Below are 20,083 nucleotides of genomic sequence, written 5' to 3'. Positions count from 1 at the left end.
TAACCCGCATGGTTACCTGGGAGTGAGTCTCTTGGACTGTTTTTTCATAAACAGAGACATGCTTTAGTCTCCGACAAAAAATCAAGCAAACTTGTTTTTGTCTTGCTTTTCTGAATAAGCTTCTTTGAAAGGTAAACTAGTGGGATTTTTCAGTGATACAAAGAAGATCAAAATTTACTTTCATGTAAGTTTTTCTCGCTGGCGGGTGGTTTAAGAGAGGTCTGACACGAGTTAGGTGATGTCCGCTAAAGGTCTGTGCTGACAGTAGATTTCTTTAAAGTAAAACTCTTGTAAACGCAAACGTCATGCACACCGACTTATCTGTTTCATTCTTAACTTGTTGAAGACGTTCACGAAAAAAATTTTCGTCATTCACATGGCTAAAAAAGTTATTCACTACAGGATGTTATCAAACATGCACTTTGATCATCAAATCCCTCTAAGGATCAGCTGCAAATTGATTCGGGCAATCGAGTGACTTCACCGACGTCTTACCTAATCGGATGTTAGTCAAGAGCACTTTTCTATCTAAGAATAGAGGTAATTAATAATTGTTGTTACAACGGAAAAATAAGTCTGCCCACTTTGAAAAATGTGGCGTGACGAGCAAGAAAGTTATAACCATGTATTACTGTGGTTGGCTTTAAGCTAAATCTAGCGGACGCAAATACTGCACCATCGTGAGGCTTGTGGCCTGTGCGAGTTACGTCTTCCCTTATGAGAAATTTCAGGCCCGGTTAGCAAGCTAAGGCGATTGCGACAGCGAAACGACACAGGTGCGATCTTTTTATTTTTTTATCACGATATACGTTCATCACGACTACGGTCGCCATAAGAGAGGCTGCCTTCTCGTACCAACATAAGGCAATTTTAACGAAACGAAGAGTGGTGAAGCGGATATTGAAACCATTCGAAGCAGTCTGGTTTATCTTAGCTTGACCGAGAGCGTTGTTTTTTACAGCAAAGCGAGGTGAGCAGAAAGCTTGAGTCACGGGCGAAAGGTAGAGCACCAAAAAAAGTTGTCTTCTACCAACGCGTTAATCAAGGAAGCCCCAGATGCACTTAGAGATTTTTTAATGGAAGCCTTACATAAGCTTTTAGTTATGATTCATTTTTATATGATTCAGCATGAAATATTAGATGGTCGCCAAATCCATATACTGCTTTTCGGTTTCATCGGGCATGGGGAATCCAGATATTTAATTTCAGATTTTTCCGACGAGACGTAACTTTAGTAGCAAAACTAAAAGGGTTTGATGTAAGAATCAGACGTTGCTTAAGTCAAAGTAAGGCGATAAAGTAAATATTTATACAACTTGTGTAAATATTACGACCGGAGAAGAGAACGATGACGGAAATGGATAAACTAAAGAAGTACAGCGAAGTAAAAAACTAAGTATGTCTAAAAAATATGGGACCCGAGAGAATGTAAACATTAATTCCAAGTAAATTTTCACTTAAAATACAAAATTGGAATCTTAGTTTGTTATCCACGTGAAACTTTTTGAATTTTTTTGCAATATAGGCAGTATAATTCAAACCCTTCCAAATTCTATCGTTAAAAATTTATTTCGTCAATTCACAACTGTATTTATGCTCCAACGAAATTTAATCCCAACCTTAAAGACGACAAGATAGAGATCTGGATAATATATATATATTATTTTTGCATCATTGTGTACGAGCTAAGTTAATCGATATTTTTTTAGATTAGATTTAAATTACATTCTGTCTATTATACTTTGCACGTTGCCCCCGAAGTGTTAAGGTAATGATAAAATTGTGATTACCAAATAGAGAAAAACTAGAAAACGAAGATGACATTCGCAATCGTTTGAATTCAAATTAATTGAATAATAGTGTAATCACGTACCAAGATGAATTACAGTAATTACATGGAAATGCTTTCAAGTTTCCTGTTTATTTACATATTTCTAAAGATCCGTAAATTCAATTTAAAACTCGATTTTTTTCTTGCACGAATGATTTTTAGCGATTGTTTTGGGGACAAATTTACAAGTGCACATGTGTAGTCTTTTATTGAAGGTATACTGCGCTCAGTAGAGTCATTTTTTTCTTAAAGAAGGTAAAGATGACTAGCGGAAACGCATGATATTGTCATGATTAGCGAGTCATGACGTTCGTTGAACACGTCGGCTTAAGATTTGAATCAAGGAAATTTCCTGGCAGATTAAAAATGTTTCGAAACTGGAAGAGGAAGCTTGCTTATGCATGTTTTGTTCATCCTTACAGAGCGAGGAGATCGTGAATCAAGTGAAGCTCACGAAAATTCTAAAAACCATGTGCGACTTCGAGTTTAACCGCTCAAGGGAACACTGAATTTTTGGACCTAGATGGCAAATCATTTGCACTTCCATAATATCTCCAACCGATCGCTATTAGAAAAGGAGAAATATCTGCTACAAGAGTTTGACATTGGACGATGCATCCCTTCCGTTTGTTTGATCTTTTTCTCGTTATTGACGAACTCCATTGTCGTCATTTCTTACTCTTTGAACCACAAGATGCGAACTACAACAAACACGATGGTTTTGAATCACTGCCTGGTGGAAATTCTCCTTGCCCTATCGGATATTGCTTTTTATCTCACACCAGCTTATATTCCAAGGCTTACGAATAGCTACCTATTTTGCGAATTGTCGGTTTCTCTCGATAGCCTGCTCAAGGCGGCGTCGATCCTGAGCATGAGTGGAATAGCCATCGATAGGTACATAAACCTGGTAAGACCTAGAAAAAAAATGACAAAAAAGCAAACTGTAGCGTCCTTGATATGGTGCTGGATGCAATCTACAATTGCAGCGATTCCGTGGCACGCAAACTCTCTCAAGCATCGATCTGAAAACTCTCTCAGTCAGCTGGCTCTAGTTTGTCACACTCTTCCTCGCCTATTTGAGGCGGGGATGCCGTCGACTGCCTTGTCCATTTTTCACAAGACTGTGTGCGTAATGATTCCTCAAATGTGCATCTATTACGTTTCATGCCGCGTTTTCAGCGCTCTGCGGCGAAGGCGGAGGGTGAAAATAAGAGACAGTTTACTTAGAGTTACAACATGGCCCAATTCCGCGAATAGTTTTGTTGCACGTGCTCAGACAAAGTCGCCGATCACTGCTATGGTCCTGTTTCTGCTCTACGTACTTTGCACGGCACCGTTCGTTGTAGCGATAGTTTGGACGATGTTACCGGAAAATCAGGTCCTTTCCTCAGGAGTGGCTTTCACTGTATACTTCTTCTTTCGTCTCAAGGGATCCTTATTTCCGGTGCTGTATATTCTAAGAAACCGTGTAGTTTTAAATTCGCTGCAGAAATTTACGTGCTGCTCGAATTTCTCAAGATTTCAGAGCTGTGGAATCTCATTCGATAAGCGTAATTCAGGTATCAACTTGTCCGGGTGGAACCGTGTTACATCTAAACAAATAGCAACAAGGGGTTTTCGACGGCGGGAACCCATGCGGAAAGAATCAAGTGCCTTCTACTCAATCAAAAGTGCTAACGTAGAATTGAACTTCACTGATCTTAAAACTGCAACTGGAGATTCTTCATAAGGGGACGACTGCCTCCTGCCTTAAGGGAAGTCATTACAACCTAGAAGTCACAGAAATAAGGTCTAATCCGTTTCCTATTAAAATTTAATTTCATGATTCTGGTTGGAGGTATACAGTAGTGCCCAGATCCGAAATTTAAAATCATAATTATTTCTTAGCTTGCTACCTTAAAGAGTGCTTTTTATCTCAACTCAATGCCATAGCAACTCAGAGTATTTCCTTATAGATGACCAGTTGAAAGCAAGAGTTTATGGTCTCTTGCTGGGAGTTAGTTTTGAGCCAGATTCCATAATCTTCTGATTTAGGGTACCAGTCTTGAGTTATTGCCTGGGGTGTGAGAGGTGTCACAATAAATTTCATCAGTTTACCCCTTCCCCCCACCCCATGGTATTCTCATGGGCCTCATTATCAGTAAATTTTCTGTTAGCGAGACTGACCCCCACCTCCATTCCTTCTGAAAACCATGTGATCCCCAAAAACCCTCAAACCCACCACCCCTCTCCCCTCCGAATAGGTCAGTCTCATCAGCTTCCCCAAAAAGAGGGCTTATTTCAGGCCTTTTCGTTGTTCTTAACGCAGAAAAAAAATTAATCAAGTCATACACATTCTTCTTTCTATGGCAGTATCATGGCTGTATTTCATCTGACCGAAAAACAATTATTTCCATAATTCAAATTGGAAGTCCAAAACAGCAAGTTATTGGTGGCCATCTGTGAGTTACCCCTAACTGCTTTATAGTTAATTCATTGGCATTAAAAGCAATTAAAAAACAAAACAACATTACCTAATATCTCAACAACTTAGATGAAAAGGTAAATCCTCTTTCAGCAGCCACATTGTAGTGGTTGAATCCAGGGGATACATTTAACGTTTCGTGCAGATTTTCAAGTAAACTTTTTTTAAAATAGCAGTAAGCTTTTATCGTATTTTCACATCTAATCATTAGCATTTCTAACACAAAATGAATTTGGAAAAACGAAAGGTTTGTTTCATGGTTCAAACTACCACCTGTATTCAAAAATAGGAGCAAAGCTTATCTGATGATGATAACAGCTACAATTTAAGGCTCAAAAGTGAGCTGATGGAAAAAGTGAACTGAAACATCAACATGGCTGTTGAACATCATTCAGTTTTTAGTCAAAAATGTTGATCCTATATTTAAACTGCACGTTATCGAATCTTCTGTTTATACAATATCTCCAGCCGTTTAACGGCAACTTGTCACAGCGCTGGATGTTTCCTTGAGAAAACCTAATCATAAAGGTGAACATTGGTATTTAAACTCCTTTAAACCCTAATAAAAAACATACATAATAGTCTACATGAAAAAAGTACGCGCTTCTGATTGGCTGAAAACGAATGCACTCTCATGCAACACGAGTGCAAATTACAAATAGCGCGTGCGTTTTCAAAATTTCGTCTGTCTTGACTTTCTGTGATGTTTTTTTAATGTAAATTATTGACAAGAAATAGCATGATTTCTCTTGCAATTTGGTGTAAAAAGCACCAGTAAATTTTTTAAAGACTACAAATTACACTTGCCGTATGGGCTAGTGCAATTTTGTTGTCTTTGAAAAATTCCCCAGTGCTTCTTAACTTTAAATTACACTCGAAATTATGTTGTTACCTATACTAATGACCTCGTTGTCGCGGGTTAATTTGCACTTTAAACGCGGTTTCCAGTTAAAAATAGTCATCCGAGAAGGCGCTTTCAAACATGCCCGGGAACAAGCCATGGGCAACCAAAGCAGGGAAAATGCCAGCGTGTGACCGAAACAGACCCACTTCGCGCTCATCCGACGAGTAAATATCCTTATCTCCCAACACATGATCCAACAACGGCTGCAAAATGGGATACTGTTTTGAAATCTCTTCTGTCAAGTCTTTTAGCTTGGCTCCACTGGAATCCAAGATATTGAGAGCTCTCTTCGTGGTCTTCAGTAAGTCTGTCATGTTTGTGTTCATAACCTTGGAGCGCCTAAGTTCGTACATTATTTCCGAAGGTTCAAGATGGCGTCGGTCGCGGCGATGGGTAACCTCCTCGACGGCGGTTACCATCTTGGGGCCACTTAAAAGTTTCAAAAATTCATCAACGGCTCTAAATTAAGAAGAAAAAATAATGACTTAAAAGTATGACGACCATTAAAGTATAATTCTTTTTTTTGATCTTTACACAGGTACACATCATGCATGATTGCTCTTTTGTACAAGGAGATCCTTAAAGGACAAAAATTCGTTGGTGGAGAAAGTGGTAGAAGGTTTTTTCCACTTTTTATTTAGATATTTGACTAAAATAAAGCAATGATCTTTGCAGGTGAGCTGAAATTTAGGCAGAGAGCCTGAATTTTTCAGGCCTCTTTCTGTAGTGGTCCATTTTACAGTTGCGTGCTTCGTTGCCAAGCCTTGGAGCAGGAGTGAGGCTGAGTGTGACCTTTTTATGATACAGACCATCACGGTTTTCAAATGTATATTTCGTTGTTATCATGCTAGATGCTAGATACTGGTCTCTATCACAACAAGGTCACCTTCAACCTCACTCCAAATCAAAAGCTTGGCAACTGAGCACACAACTGTAATATGGCCTATTGTTGGGTGTCCTGGCCAAACAGAATTTCTTTTTTTTCCTTTTTTTCTTTTTTTTTAGAAATTTAACTAAAGTAAAGCAATGGTCTTTGCAGGTGAGCTGCAATTTAGGCAGAAAGCCTAAATGTTTTCAAGCTTCTTTTCTGCAATTGCTTCCATTGCGGCTCACCTGCAAGAATCATTGCTTTACTTGATTTTCATCTGCCGGGGAAATGAAATTTATTTCATTATGAATAAGAACTTTTACTAGTAAACTACCACCACAAAAAGGAAAATCAAAACCACAAAGCAAAAACTAGAAATACAGCTGCCTCTGAAGCAAACGAGCTTCAGGCAACTCGGTACGAAGCCAGGGGTATGTGATATCCTCAAATGCGAACCAAAACTTCTTTACCTTTGAAGTAGAAGCTTAACTGAAGGATGAGTCTGACAAGCTTCTTTGATCTCTGCGTCGCGTCTCTCATACCTTTCAACCCTTGATGACGGGCTACTACGTGCGCCTTCAGTGTTCAGGTGTTGCCCAAGCTGTGAAGAATAATTACGATCAGAGAGCAGACAAAGTATCACCACATACTATGATTGCATAGCAAACCCAGACCTTTCTCTGCCAAAAAAAAAAAAAAAAAATAATAAAAAACTATCAAGCAATCCGATGCAAAATTTTGACTTAAGAAGGCGGAGACTTAATTTCAAGCTTTTCCCTATGAACAAAAACATCATCCCTTAAATGGTTATAACATTTTACAGATGTAAGTGTTACCTCCTTAACCACCTCGAAAAGCCACATGGGATTATCGACGTTACTGATCAAGGAACAAACGAATTTGTGCAGGTATGAATCCTCGGAAGACTTTTGAGAGACACTCTGTGATTGTGCTGCAAATTAAATGAGTTTAAGATGCAAAAATAAATGGAAGACAATTCTTCTTGTAATTCGATCTACACGCACCACGTGACCGAAAATGTCCCAGCTAAAACTGAGGAATGTCTAGTGATATTCCCAAAGTGATATTCCCCAATTCTGAAACCTTCAGGCCAAAGTGTATTTAATACAGCCTCGCCTAAAAGAGAAGCTCCAGCTGTTTTAAAATAGCAAGAAGGACAACAACACCCAGAGTGACAGTCGATCGCAGGTTCTTATGGGTTCCTATCAAGTTGTTGAAACGTTGACTTATTTAGTTTTTGTTTTAGTCAACACGTGCTTCAATAAAATTGTACAAAATCTAATTTAGAAGCACTGGGACATGGCTTCTTGAGTTTGTCTAACGTTAGCGCTGGTACATTCCGCTCAAGAATTAATCGAACTGAGAGCACAGTGTACATCCAATGTCTTCTACCCCTTGAACTAAAACAATTAAATCTAACAAAAGCATACCATCTTCCCAATGACTGCATCCTGGTTTGTCATCGGAAATTGCAATTGTTTTATCGACCTTCTTTCGAGGTTTGTCTAGAATTCGAATTTTTCTGGAAAATTTATGATATGTTTCTTGAGTTTCAGTGAGCCACGTTTTCTTTGCCACATAGCATACAAGCCTGTCAGTATAAAATAAGACAATACACCCTGTAACCAATTTGGACTTGATTCAATATCGGTTCATTAATAATAACAATAGTAATAATAATAATGATAATAATGACACTAAATACTCATAAAGACTATTGACTAGTAAAGACATAAATAAATACCACTATTTCATGACATTTTCACCGCGCGTAGTTATCCTAACATTTTTAATTTCACATGCCAAGATGGTTTGTCCCCAATTAGAAGCGATGCTAAATCACGTTGACTCGTAAATAACGTCATTAATATTATTAAAGTTACAGGGTTTATCGAAATGGTGGTTTTCCTTTATTCCAAGGCTTTTTTTAGGAAGCAGGTTTATTTCATGGAGTCCATAAACGATTGTGGTTATGATAACAATAACACGATACTGATATAAAATGTTATTAGACATAGGACTAAGTATAAAAACTCTGATTGGTGGAGAGCCATAATAACCCAATATCTACTGCAGATAATATTGAGTTATCATTTCAAAATCTTCCTAAGTTCCAAGCACCTCGTCCGTGTTGTGTTCTCAAACCTTTGCAAACTCAGACAGGTGTCTTCTTTTGCAGATTGTTTAAGAAATGTTTGATAAAAAAATTAAATGAATTCGGTTTTCGCATGATATCATGAATTATTAAACCTAGTGTCTGTGTTTTCTGCCTAAGCCTTCGGCTTAGGTAGAAAACGATGTGATAACGATGATGATGTTAATGATGACGATGATTATGAGAGAGAGACTGGAATACCTGCAGAATACGGTGAGGTGCTCCTTGACTGGACAGCGGTGATAACGTGGATACCAATCATCTTCCCGTTCATCGGCTCTTTCTTTGATTTTCTCCAATCCCATCATTCCCAGATCAAACGCCACTTGCAGGTGCGGGTGTGGTTCTGAAGTCTTGTATGGATTCCGATTGTTCATAAGACCGTCACTGTCCTCATTGTCTGAGTCGTCTTCTATTTGTCCTTCATCACTGAAAAGCCTCCTCTGGGGTTTCGAAACAATCCACATTTTCGAATTATATTTAATATTTTAGAGACATTTTTTAGGTGTTTTTAGAAACTTTCCCTGCTCCCTATTTGCAGCCTATTGGCAGTCAATCACGCCATCCTGCTACTCCCAAGATTTGTTGTCAGTTGCCCCGGAGCTCGACTTCTTTGTTACAAGTCTTAGATAAGCCTGCTTGTTGGCTTTTGAAAATGTGGACTGCGCGTTTTCCTTTTCCAGCTGATTTGGCTTGTCAATTTTTAACTTGTATAAAACCGGTGACTACTGTCGCAGGCTTTTTGAAATAAGTGTTACAAAAATTTATCAATCAAGATTATCAATAGATTAAGTGCCTAATGCTCAAATAGAAAAAAGGTCCTTACCAGGCCTAATTTTCCCCTTGGACTCCACATGCGCCGGTTGATGTTCTCTTGCGTTGACAGCTTTTCTTTGAAGTGCTCAAACATACCTAGGCTCGCATCCATGAGAACTTCAAAGGGTAAAAAGGCTTCGCCTTCTGCTAGGGATTTCAGTCTTTGGCAGATCCAAGGAAGAAGTTCCATTTGTATAGCACATCGCTTGTCTCTACAAAACGATGAGCAAAGTTGGTTAGTAAAATGTTTTTACAGACCAAGCTTTCTGTATCTTTTGAATCTTTCGAACCATTGCGAAACTAATGCACGTTACTGACTCTGCGCAACCCCTGGGTGACTGTAACACAGTGGAAAAAGACACGTCACCATCTTGGATTCAAATTCTGTCAATCGATAGTTCGATTTAGTTAACGTGGCACGAAATGCTAAACAGACCGTTTAGATTGATTATGGACCTGATAAGCGGCCTCTACAACTGACCAACATAATGTATCTTTATTTGATAACTGGAAACAAATATAATGCGAAAAGGAACATTCACGTTACCTGCAAAACGACACAAGTTTCTTCATGTCGTCTAACTTTTGAGAACCACTGGCCTTTTCCAACAGAGACAGAAGAATGGATTTGACGATATCTCTAGCACTTAAAAGGTCAAACTTCTAAAGAAAAACAAGCAAACGCACGACCCTCAATTCCAAATACCTAGAAGGCCCGTATCAGGATGACAAGAAAAAAAAAACTGAAAAATAAAGTTAAATGAAAAACAACTTGTAGCCACGAGCATCTGAAACGAATAAAGGGAGTAGACTCCGGCAGTTATGGATCATTCTTTATGTGGGTTTTAAAGCCTTAACACCAAGTTACAGGGATGGGCGTGAACATTGAAACGCAAAAAATGAAATCTGCAAACTGTTCTCCTGATCGCAGGGCGTGAAATTGCGCCTAATACAGGCGCCAATGCGCCTAAATTTTTCACTTTGGCGACCAAATCCTGAAAGTTAGTCGCCAAATTGGCGACTAGAACGTTTCATCATAACCTTACCAAGAGATATAGTGAATTAAAAAGATTTGCAAAGATAAATCCGCGGCAAACTTCCTCGTTAAGTTTGTTTCCAAAACGCCGCATATGTATCTCGAGCGATAACTAGACGCCATCTTAGATTTAGATGAGCCTGAACTTTGTATATCATCCATCCTAGTGTCCACTTTGTAGCACGTTAAAGATCTTTTCCCTAACTTAATTTTGGAGGGTCTATCTAGAACGCTGACAGCGTAAAGAAAGATTTTGTTTGTCTTTGAAAATGGCGACCAACTTTTTTTGAATTGGCTACCACTTTGAAGAATTTAGGAGCCAGGTGGCTATCAGAAAAAAAAATTAATTTCACGCACTGGATTGTAGAGCCCTAACACTGCATATTGAAAAGATGGTATATCTCGCACTTTTTCCTTTTCATTTTAAACAATTCAACTGTGCGGAAAGAGTAAAATTTTTTCAAACTAGCCATAGTATAAATGTCTGTTTTGTTTACCTGGAGGACATTTTCACAAAGAGTCAACAGTTCGCTTTGAGCAAGGAAAAGCATAACTCCACCTTCGCACTTCACAAGGCACTTCACTGCATCCATTCCCGAACTCACAACAAAGTCCAGCAGCCATCTATGAAAAATGGTTCGGTCGATTAATCATAACTTAAGGGGGTAAAAATCAAAATAAAACAATCAGAAAAAATACAATGGAGAAACAATATTTCCGTTTCCCCAAAATTAAGGCATTGATGTGGACCCGATGCAGAGCACATTCAGTGCTTCTTTAAAATTTTTTTATTTCCCAGTCACTGTTGCCACAAACGCCGTATGGAGCGATTACGTTTTGGTGCCAAAGAGGCAAATACGAGAATGCGAGTAAAAAAAGCGCAGTAATAACAACAACAACAACAACAAAAGAACGGGAGTTTCGTTTCTTGAATTTTGGTTCACATTTAAAAAAAAAGGAAAAATAAATAAATAAAAAAATAACTTGATAATGCTTAAAGAAGGTCGCCAGCAGGCGGTGAGATTCTGGTCGCCAACAGTTAATTTTCAGTCGCATAAGCGACCAACTCATCGTAATTTCGAACCCTGTGATAAGTAGCAAAGCGGTTGGGTACAATCGTGGTGTCCCACACAAGTCTATAACTCACCTAACCATATCACTGTGTGCGCGATTTCTGTCAGAAAGCTTCTCTAAGTAAAGACAGTGAGCACCAATCTGAACCGCGCACAACTTCAGCGCATTCCCCACACCGGCCTTCATGATCTTTCTAGGCATTTCCATCTCAATACTTTCTCTTCTCCATTGTAGACCACTAGTCTCAACTTTGTACTCCGACATTTTTATAGTGTTACCCTGTTTGGAGCTGAGCGCCTTCGCCAGGCTGTAAGCTATACGACACTTCGCCTTAACAACCTCCATGTTACGCAAACGCGACATCACCTCAAATGAAATGGTTTCATTTGATGTGCCCTCCGGAATTGGTACACCTAGCATTCCACTTGGCTGAAGGATATAGGTCATAGCTTTTTTAAGAAGTTCGGGAGAGTCCGACAGGGATCGTAACACCACTTCAGCCAGTTTGGCCCAGAGTCTACAGTTTGCGTACTGGAACAGCATCCATGAGGGAGATCTTTCTTTCAACATGTACTTGTTAACATGCCCAAGAACATGAAACGCAGAGTCAAGGCCTATGTTCTGTTGCTCTGTGAGATTCTTGCTGAGTGCTGCGGGAGCACCCTTGAAGAGATGATGAAATATCACGCGGGTCAGAGATGAAGGTGGCGCAAGTGTGGTCGTGGGTGTGGGTGTGGGTGTGGGTGTGGCTGCACCCATTAGATGTTGTCCAAGATGTGCTAAGAAATTCAGATCCGTGGGAGTTGGGGAGCTGCAAATCAGCTGGTAGGTGAGCCAGCATTCATAATTGTACTCTTCCACCTGATAAAGGTAAGAAAAAAAATTAGCAGTATCCCATTTCTTTCTTTCCTTCTTACCCAGTTCTTAGCGACTACCAGGTATATAGAGTATCTTAAAGAGTATGACAAATTTAAGGCAGGTCTCAGAAGTAGACTTGTGTCAATGGCTCACCTTCTGAATATCGCGAGCTCTGGGATGAAGTTCAGACGTATTTCTGTCGAACAAGGTCTCATTTCTACTGGGCAACACGTCTCAGACACAGGAAATCTTGCATTACTTTTGGGTATATGATTGCACTTACCGTAAATCAAGGTCTGAAATCTCAACCTATGGCTTCATAATCCACCTTCATATTCACTAGACAATGCAACCAAGCGTTTCAAGTATCCTAAGCTTCAGCCTAGACCTACGCCTATGCTTTATTCCGACTAATAATGAAAAAGAAAATTAATTAAAAGTTCCTTTCTGGGACTTTGAACCGTTAAAAAAGTGCACGTTACAAAAATAATCCCGGTTGAATCAAAACAGAATTTTACATGCAACAGGTAGTAAGCAAACAAAGTAAAAGGAACAAATTAAAAAAAAAAAAGAAAATAACATACCTCATGGTGAAGAGATGGTGCTGGAAGTCTCTGCAGTAATAATCCAATAACTCCTATGTGAAACCTGAGCGACTCTGCATCCTCCAAGGCATGAAGACTAATTTCCTCAGATAGCGTGTGCTTCATTTTTGCGAGGCATTCCTGGGCCAAATCAGGCTTTCGAGAGAGAAAGTGGAAAAGGAATGCAAAAGTAGTTACAGACAAAATGGTGTTCTCCGGCCAGACATGATCAAAGTTTGGCTCCTCATTAGGGGCATCAACGTTCATTGGCGACTCTCCATTGATTTCCACAAGCGGATCCATCTCCTGGCCACCCTCTAAGTCAACCTTGTTTCCAGTTTGATGATCTCTCTCATTTACACCCTCTGGTAGTGTACTTGACCCCAAATGGCATCTGGCAGACACTAGCAATGTGGCTGCATCAAAGAGTTGAAGGAGATGACCTTTGTAGAATAGCACAAGCGTGCTGCATAGGGTAACAGTTAGACGCATAGCCTCATCATGTCTGCTGCTGATATATAAGGCTTCGATCATGGAGCACACTGAGTGGATATTGACAATACAATGTGGACCAAACGAGATACAGTGAGGATTATGAAATGACAATATCCTACTAGCTCTGCACTGCTCCTCATTTTTCTGCCCTTCATCTGCCTCCATCCAATTCAAAAGTTGATCCTTTAATTGGCAGGTTAGGCGGATAGCCATACAGCTAACTACAACAGGAGACTGGATCCACTCTCCCCTGAGGACACTCTGGAAGACATCTGAACCCCAATTGATGGAAGCCAATCGGACAGCGACTTCTAAACCATGCCAAGGACGTAATGGACCATTCATGAATGCTACGGAAACTGAGAGTTATAACTTGGTCACAATAAATCACATAAACTACAAACCTGTATTCGTTTAAGGGCGATGGTGAACATTTGTCACGGGTGCCACAACAACGAAATTTGAGGTCATGGTGAGAATCCAAACTGTTGCAAGTTCTAACTTCGCCGATGGATGTTTAAACAAAGAAGCCACAGAGAACTTGTTAGCAAGTTTCACGATGCCTGTACTGGTACATGCATCCCACACTCAGATGCTTTTGAAAGAACAACAACAGTGGTGACAAAAAATGTACATGTACTAGAGCATACATCTCTGTCCAAAAAATAACGCAACTTAATAGATATAAATAAACAACAAAACCTGTATTTGACAGAATTGCATAAAAGCTTTGTTACTGTCTGCCTAAGTCGAGGTTTCTTCATAATATTGGGTATCCTTGTCAAATTCAATTTTCAAGATATTCATTTGGTCTAATGATGCACAGTACTAGTGTGCTCTCTTTAATGAATTAACGAAATTCTCACAAGTAATGCTATATATTTCACACCAAAAAAGAAAAAAATCTACATCATACCTGTTTGATTTAACGTTCTCAGTTGTTCAATCATTCCCTTGCGTTGTTTAGGAGGAACACCAGGCCTAAGTACAGTTAATCGCCACAGTCTTGAGACCTCATCACTCAGTGTAGAGCAACTTAGAAAACAAATTGAACAGAACAGCAATGTCACACTTATGCATAGTGATGTTTGCCATGCAATAATGAGCTAGACTTCCAGAAATAATCATAATACCTCCCCATACTTTACAAGTTATCTGAAAAACCTCATTCAACCCTTGAAATTTAGTAGTACAGTAATACTGGCAAATCATTCATTAAAATCATAAGAGTGAATAAAATGATTGCAGTCCTAAGAAGATTTGATTTTTGAATGATTTTTTTTTTGGAATGATATTTGAAAAGAATATGGAGAAAATGGATACTGATGTAAGAGTGTGAAGGATTAAGTTTGAAGGTTTGAGTTATTAACTGCAGGTAAAAATTTAGAGACAACTAGTTCACTCAGCTAACCCATATATGTATACCTTACACCAAGGATTTCAACAACTTTGTAGGTTAGCAGCTGCTAATGATGTAGCAGGCAGCTGTGCCCAGAACAAGAGCCTGCTCCAAGGCTAAACAGACAGGAGTAGGAGGTCATATGAGTGATGGTAGACTACCATAGCAGGTCATTATTGAAAACATTTGCTCTGATGAAGGGCTCATGCTCAAAAGTTCAGCTTCAAAACTCTTTACAGTGGCCTCTTTAGAAAGTTACCACCTTTTTTTTGAAACCCCCAGCTTACACTATTACCTTGATATTCTAGGTGTGAAGCCCCCAGCCAATGATCCAAAAAAAATCCCAGTGTTTTCTTTGGATTGCTCTTTTGCACGACGCCACCTTAATACTGTATCAGCAGCAGGAGAGTCTACACGGCAGATCTTGTTCAATCTCTCTGTTAACTGCTCAGTGCACATGGTCAAAGCCGACACTGCACTCATAAAATCATCCTCAAGCAGATCAGCAACTGCTTCCAAGACTTTAAGAACATTTAGGCGACGGGAAGAGGAGTAGGTGCAGTAGTCGTTATGTTGAAGGTCCATTTCATCTACAGGGTAAAAATTTTAAGAAAAGCAACAACAAGCATATAAGTTGTATTGCAAATGTAAATGGTTATGTTTCCAAGTGCAACTTATAAGGATATATAAGTCTGGAAAGGTTTTCATACTTTTTATAAATGCAAAAAACAAAAAAAACAAAAAAATGCAAAAAGCTGACTCAGCATGAAAACCAACTACCCCACAAAAGAAAAATGGTCTTAACTACCTTACAGACAGAATTCCAAAACCAGGTCCAAACTTTCAGCCAACTTTATTATCCACTCCATTTTCAAAATTCCTTTATGTACATGTACTTTTAACTTTTAGCAAAAATCTGCCACCCATGATTTCTTTTGTGACCAAACACTTAATCAGCATTGAGATCAATTAGAGTACCACTTTAAAGTAAATTGCTGCTGAGGGTAATTTATACCTTGAACAAGCGCTTGTTGAAAGCAATTCTTAGCCCATAACTCAGTTACTGAACTGCCTCTGTCATTATCCCTATCATTGTAGGATATGAATCCTAGATCTGCTTGAGACTCATACATCAAGCTCTCGCAGCGAGACTGAAATCCACTCTTGGACACAAACCAGTGAGCTTCTTCGTCCAAGCCTGAAAATAATTTAAACAAAAATTCATTAGCAGCATTCCAGAAGACTTAAAAAAACAAACTGGAATATTTGAATGTATGTACAGTGTATACCTTTAAATACACCTTATATAATTAACAGTTAATTGCATTAATGAGATGGTAATAGCCGTTGCCACAGGCCCATAGCACCAAGTTGGCTATACCAGTCTTGTATCCAAAAATCACAAAATATGAAATAATGTCTTATTAATTTTCATTATATCCTGAGTGTTCCTATATTTGGAACTTTTTTCACTTCCTTTTTTCTACATTTCCAAAATTATAAGAACAGTAGAAACTCAAAATTTGGAGTTGAAATTTTAACAACAATCAATATTCAAAAGTTTGAATGAGTCATACTGTACATAAAGGTAAAATATCAATGATCAAAAACAGTATAAAAGGAATTAGTTTAACAGACTTTATGCAAAGTATCCAGGAATACAGCACTGTAATAGACATTTCGGAGTCAAGCCCTTCAATTGAAAAATATTTTTAAGTACAACTATGGGTTTCTCTTGCCACATGTAAAAATGGCCATAAACTGTATAAAGAACAGGGGGAGATCCAAGAACTTTTGTTTCCTGAGTTGGGTCCACAATTTGATCAAGATGACTTAGAATTTTTTTTTACACTAGAGCCTAAACGATTTTAAGAGATCTCAAAATAAGTGAAACACTTCAAGTTGAGTAGTGATATGTGGTTCTGCCCTTGAGCTTAGACAACAAGTAAAATACAGGTCTGATAGTAGAGCTCACAAAGCATAGCCCCATAATTATACAAAATAGTAGTAACCCATCAAGCCAAAAAAAAATTTGAATGTACAACCATATGACTGTACGACTGTACAAGGTGCTACTTTTAACATGTGCGGTCAACTGTACCGCAGGCATGCCGCGGGCTTTGTTCAGTAGTCCAATGGTCAGTGCACTGGGCTCCAAGTCGGACAACCCGGGTTCTAGTCCTGGCCAGAGCAAGGCGTTGTGCCCTTGAGACATGTGGGAAAAAAAAGTGCGAGCTCCACTTTTAGGCTTGGCTAAATCTATATATTTGGAGGGGGAGGGTCTAGCCCCCCTGGATCTGCCACTAAAGTGTCTACTGCGATAACATTTATTGTACATTATCTTGTGCATTACCTGGTCCAGCAGTTGGATCGGGAGCACCAGCAATCAAATTAATGTCATCTGGCTTGTCCTGTTGTTGACGAGACAAAAGTCTGTTGAGCAGTTGCTGGGCTGTTTCTACAACAGGTTCATGTTGGTGTTCACTTAGCAGGTACTGTGCAAACTTTAACAACTGTTCTCTGTCCAACAAATTGAGTGAGTCAGAGATTGGCATGTGAATAGACATTTTGTCTTTATTCTTGATTCTTTCCAAACATGTTGCAACAACATGCACACACCAGTTTGTGGACAGCTCACAAGAACAGTGAGCAGAGGTAATTTTCCCACGGTCAAACTGAATAGTAACGTAGCTCTTATTGCTATTTCCTCGGCGAGGATATGTCCTTCCATCACCAACAGTTGCGCTTAGACGAAAACCTAAGAAAATTCAAATTAGATTGAATCTCTTTGTAAATAGCATACATGTATACTAGAAGGTTGTACATAGAGAAGAAAGTAATATAACTTAAAGATACTTTTGTTTTCCCTATGTTAATGAGATCTTCTTGCAGAGAGTTTGGCAAAGGGTCTTATAATATGTAATTTGTGCTTAAGGCCAAAATTTTCATGAGATTTGTGAATTTTGCAGAAAGGCACGCACAATTCATGAATTTATGAATCAGAATGAGGCACGATGATGCCTCCTGAAATATAACTGACAAATGAAATTTTTCTTTAATTTCCTTTCAAAAACCTCAAGAATTCCCTGACACCTCACACACATGAAGGGAGATTCTAAAAAGTTTTCCCTTTTGATTTTATGATGAATAAAATGCTGTTTAGAGTAAATATGAAGCATGAATTTTCTAAAAATTTGCATGCAAAACAAAATCAATCCTAGCTTCATTGTCACTGTAACCTACTACGCTTCCCAGAACAGGCTTCTGGTTAAGGAGCTTATAGGAGAGGATAGCTTCTTTCTGAGCAGTGGCTCAATAAAAACTTAAAACCGGTCAAATGTGGATTGTGTTCCTTCTGAATCACCCTAAGTTAATGACTGCCATATCCAGTGTGCATTTTTATTTTGGTTGAAAGAACCTTATTCATGACAGGAACTAATGAAAGCTTTCAAATACAGATATACCTTGAACTGAAATGCTTCTAATTCCCTTAAACCCCAGGAGAAGCCAGCATCTAATTCTCCTTACAGTAAAACTGCTGAGTCATTTTATCTTGATCATGAGAATAAAGGAAATGATTGCCAACCTAAGAAGCTTTAATTGTTAACCCAACTCTCCTTGCCAGTACCAAAGGAAATGTATACAGAAGGGTATGGAGAATATGTATACTGATATTAGGGTGTGAAAAGGGTTATGTGTAATATAGATAAATAAAAATACCACAAAAGAACTTATTCTTTGAGGAGGGAAGAGAGGACTTATCAGGAAGGGAAGGGGGAAGGTGCAAGGGCTCTAGTAATCAGACGCTTTTGACAGTTGTAGGGGGGGGGAGGAAGGGGCTTTAAAACGGTGGGCTTTGTTATAACGTTCACACTTTAATAAGAGTATCAGTGGTGGACGTGATGTTTATACAATACTTTCATGTAATCATTTCACCTACCTATCTGATTCACATCTTTCACAGTTCCATTTTGGACCAGCCTTCTCGCTGCAGAGAAGTCAACACTGCTGCGACTAAACTCGGCATACTTCCGTATCATATCTTCGTCTTCGGGGAATGAAAACTGGATGATTTTCAGCTGAAGCTGGTCCGGAATCGGGGGAGATCGATGCTCGATGAAAGCGAACGGAAATCTCCGTGAAATAAACCGACAACACAAGTCTTGCAGAGAAGAAACTTGGTAACTCGGCGTGGAGGCTTCGATTTCTGTAATATCTTCTACATCATCACTTTTTGATCTCATCCGTCGAGAAATAACATCGGAATAATCTTCGCCGCTACTGTAATAGTAATCGTCGTCAAAGGTGTAATGATCGTCGCTATCATCGTCCATATCATCATTTGAACCGAAGGAATACGGTATGGAATAGTAATCGTCGTCATCCCACCACATTGCAGTCTATGAGAAATTCTATCGACAAATTAGTGAATTCTTATATGTAGAAAACCACTGCAAGAATTTCCCGGAATCGCCGACCCAGCTGACTTTCCTCGAAACTTCTGAGCAAAGGAGAGGGTCACGTGTCAAAATAACGTGCTGTGTAGTTTTCCACTTGATAATTTGCCTTAATTAGTCTATCAGGAAAGGCTGCATTTGTCTTGCGAAGGTATGGCTCTCCTTTCTAAGAACGACGAAGAAACTCCTTTACACAACAGTTCAAACAGGAATGTTGGCAGCCAAGCGGGAACGAGACTCTCGCTAAAGATTACAGCGGTTTCCTCCCATGAATGACAACCACTTTATGTGCGATACAGATGTCATCACCAGGCTCTTCTCTGAGTTCAAAGATTGCTTTATGAGAGTGGTGATATCGACGCTGCATGCAAATTAATTTGTCCTCTTCACTTCTGATTTTCCATTATTCAATGTTCTATTAGCGTTCCACTAGCCGGCGAAATAAACGAACGGTGCTTAGCAACAGTGGAGCAAAAAATAAAGTAAAATAAAAAATAAACATAAGAAAAAGAAAAAAAAATGAAACCATAAAAAAGCAGGTTTGGGTTGGGCCCCTCGTTTTTCCACACAGCTACTACCATCGCGCCCACAATTTGTTTACTTTCGTTTTACCTGGAACAAGCCACCTTCCACGATCAGTTTCATCACACAAAGAATCGACTTTTCTTAAACTTAAAATATCAATATTATCGCGTACCCAGCTGATATTGCCTCTTTCATGCTTTGTATAACCGGAAACTGCACTTAACTTTATTTTTCATCTGCAAAGATAATTTCCGACGTGTTTTTATGAATTAATTTGTTTGTTATGTACTCTTCTATTTACAATTTCAGTCCTGGATTTTAAAGCTGCAGAACGAGGCGATTGGCCGTCTGTATTGCCTCGATCATTAAGGTCTTACAGACTCTGATAAGTTTCTCAAGTAACCATTGTGATGCGTGGGTGAATGGCTATTTCCGAAAAATGTACCTTACTATAGTCTTACCAATGTATCAATGTATTTTTTCAAAAAAGACCCCCTTTCCTCCCTTAAAAAGAAAACGCTCATTCCAGATACGCTGTCCAACACGGCGATGGAGAAATGATGCAATGGTGAAAATTATTACTGCAAGGTACA

The 20,083-nt window shown here is 39.0% G+C and overlaps 2 protein-coding genes across 4 annotated transcripts; one reads left to right on the top strand and one right to left on the bottom strand.

Annotated features, from left to right (window-relative positions):
* The first annotated feature begins 578 nt into the window (after positions 1-578).
* LOC113685636 (histamine H2 receptor-like) lies at positions 579-3,659 on the top strand. 3 transcript variants are annotated; one of them, XM_089205113.1, is made up of 2 exons: positions 579-970; positions 2,254-3,659. In XM_089205113.1, the coding sequence occupies exon 2, from the start codon at positions 2,355-2,357 to the stop codon at positions 3,561-3,563; it is 1,209 nt and encodes a 402-aa protein (XP_089061239.1). In that variant the 5' UTR covers positions 579-970; positions 2,254-2,354; the 3' UTR covers positions 3,564-3,659. The 3 variants fall into 3 exon arrangements, with proteins under 3 accessions (XP_089061239.1, XP_089061237.1, XP_089061238.1); XM_089205111.1 differs by having other exon boundaries at positions 637-776; XM_089205112.1 differs by lacking the exon at positions 579-970 and adding an exon at positions 1,945-2,046.
* Positions 3,660-4,171: 512 nt separating this feature from the next.
* LOC113685622 (uncharacterized) lies at positions 4,172-19,495 on the bottom strand. The gene is made up of 15 exons (XM_027203151.2): positions 18,449-19,495; positions 16,862-17,266; positions 15,524-15,706; positions 14,804-15,098; positions 14,026-14,144; positions 12,615-13,468; positions 11,246-12,033; positions 10,596-10,722; positions 9,610-9,725; positions 9,073-9,274; positions 8,448-8,689; positions 7,522-7,682; positions 6,907-7,022; positions 6,541-6,671; positions 4,172-5,661 (listed from the first exon to the last, which is right to left on the bottom strand). The coding sequence occupies exons 1-15, from the start codon at positions 18,900-18,902 to the stop codon at positions 5,247-5,249; spliced, it is 4,608 nt and encodes a 1,535-aa protein (XP_027058952.2). The 5' UTR covers positions 18,903-19,495; the 3' UTR covers positions 4,172-5,246.
* Between the last annotated feature and the right edge of the window lie 588 nt (positions 19,496-20,083).

This window comes from Pocillopora damicornis, chromosome 4, assembly GCF_964200805.1.
Source record: "Pocillopora damicornis chromosome 4, jaPocDami1.2, whole genome shotgun sequence".
In the NCBI taxonomy this organism is placed as follows: Eukaryota; Metazoa; Cnidaria; class Anthozoa; order Scleractinia; family Pocilloporidae; genus Pocillopora; species Pocillopora damicornis.
Note: the sequence above shows the minus strand (reverse complement) of the source record. Positions and strands in the feature narration are given on the sequence as shown.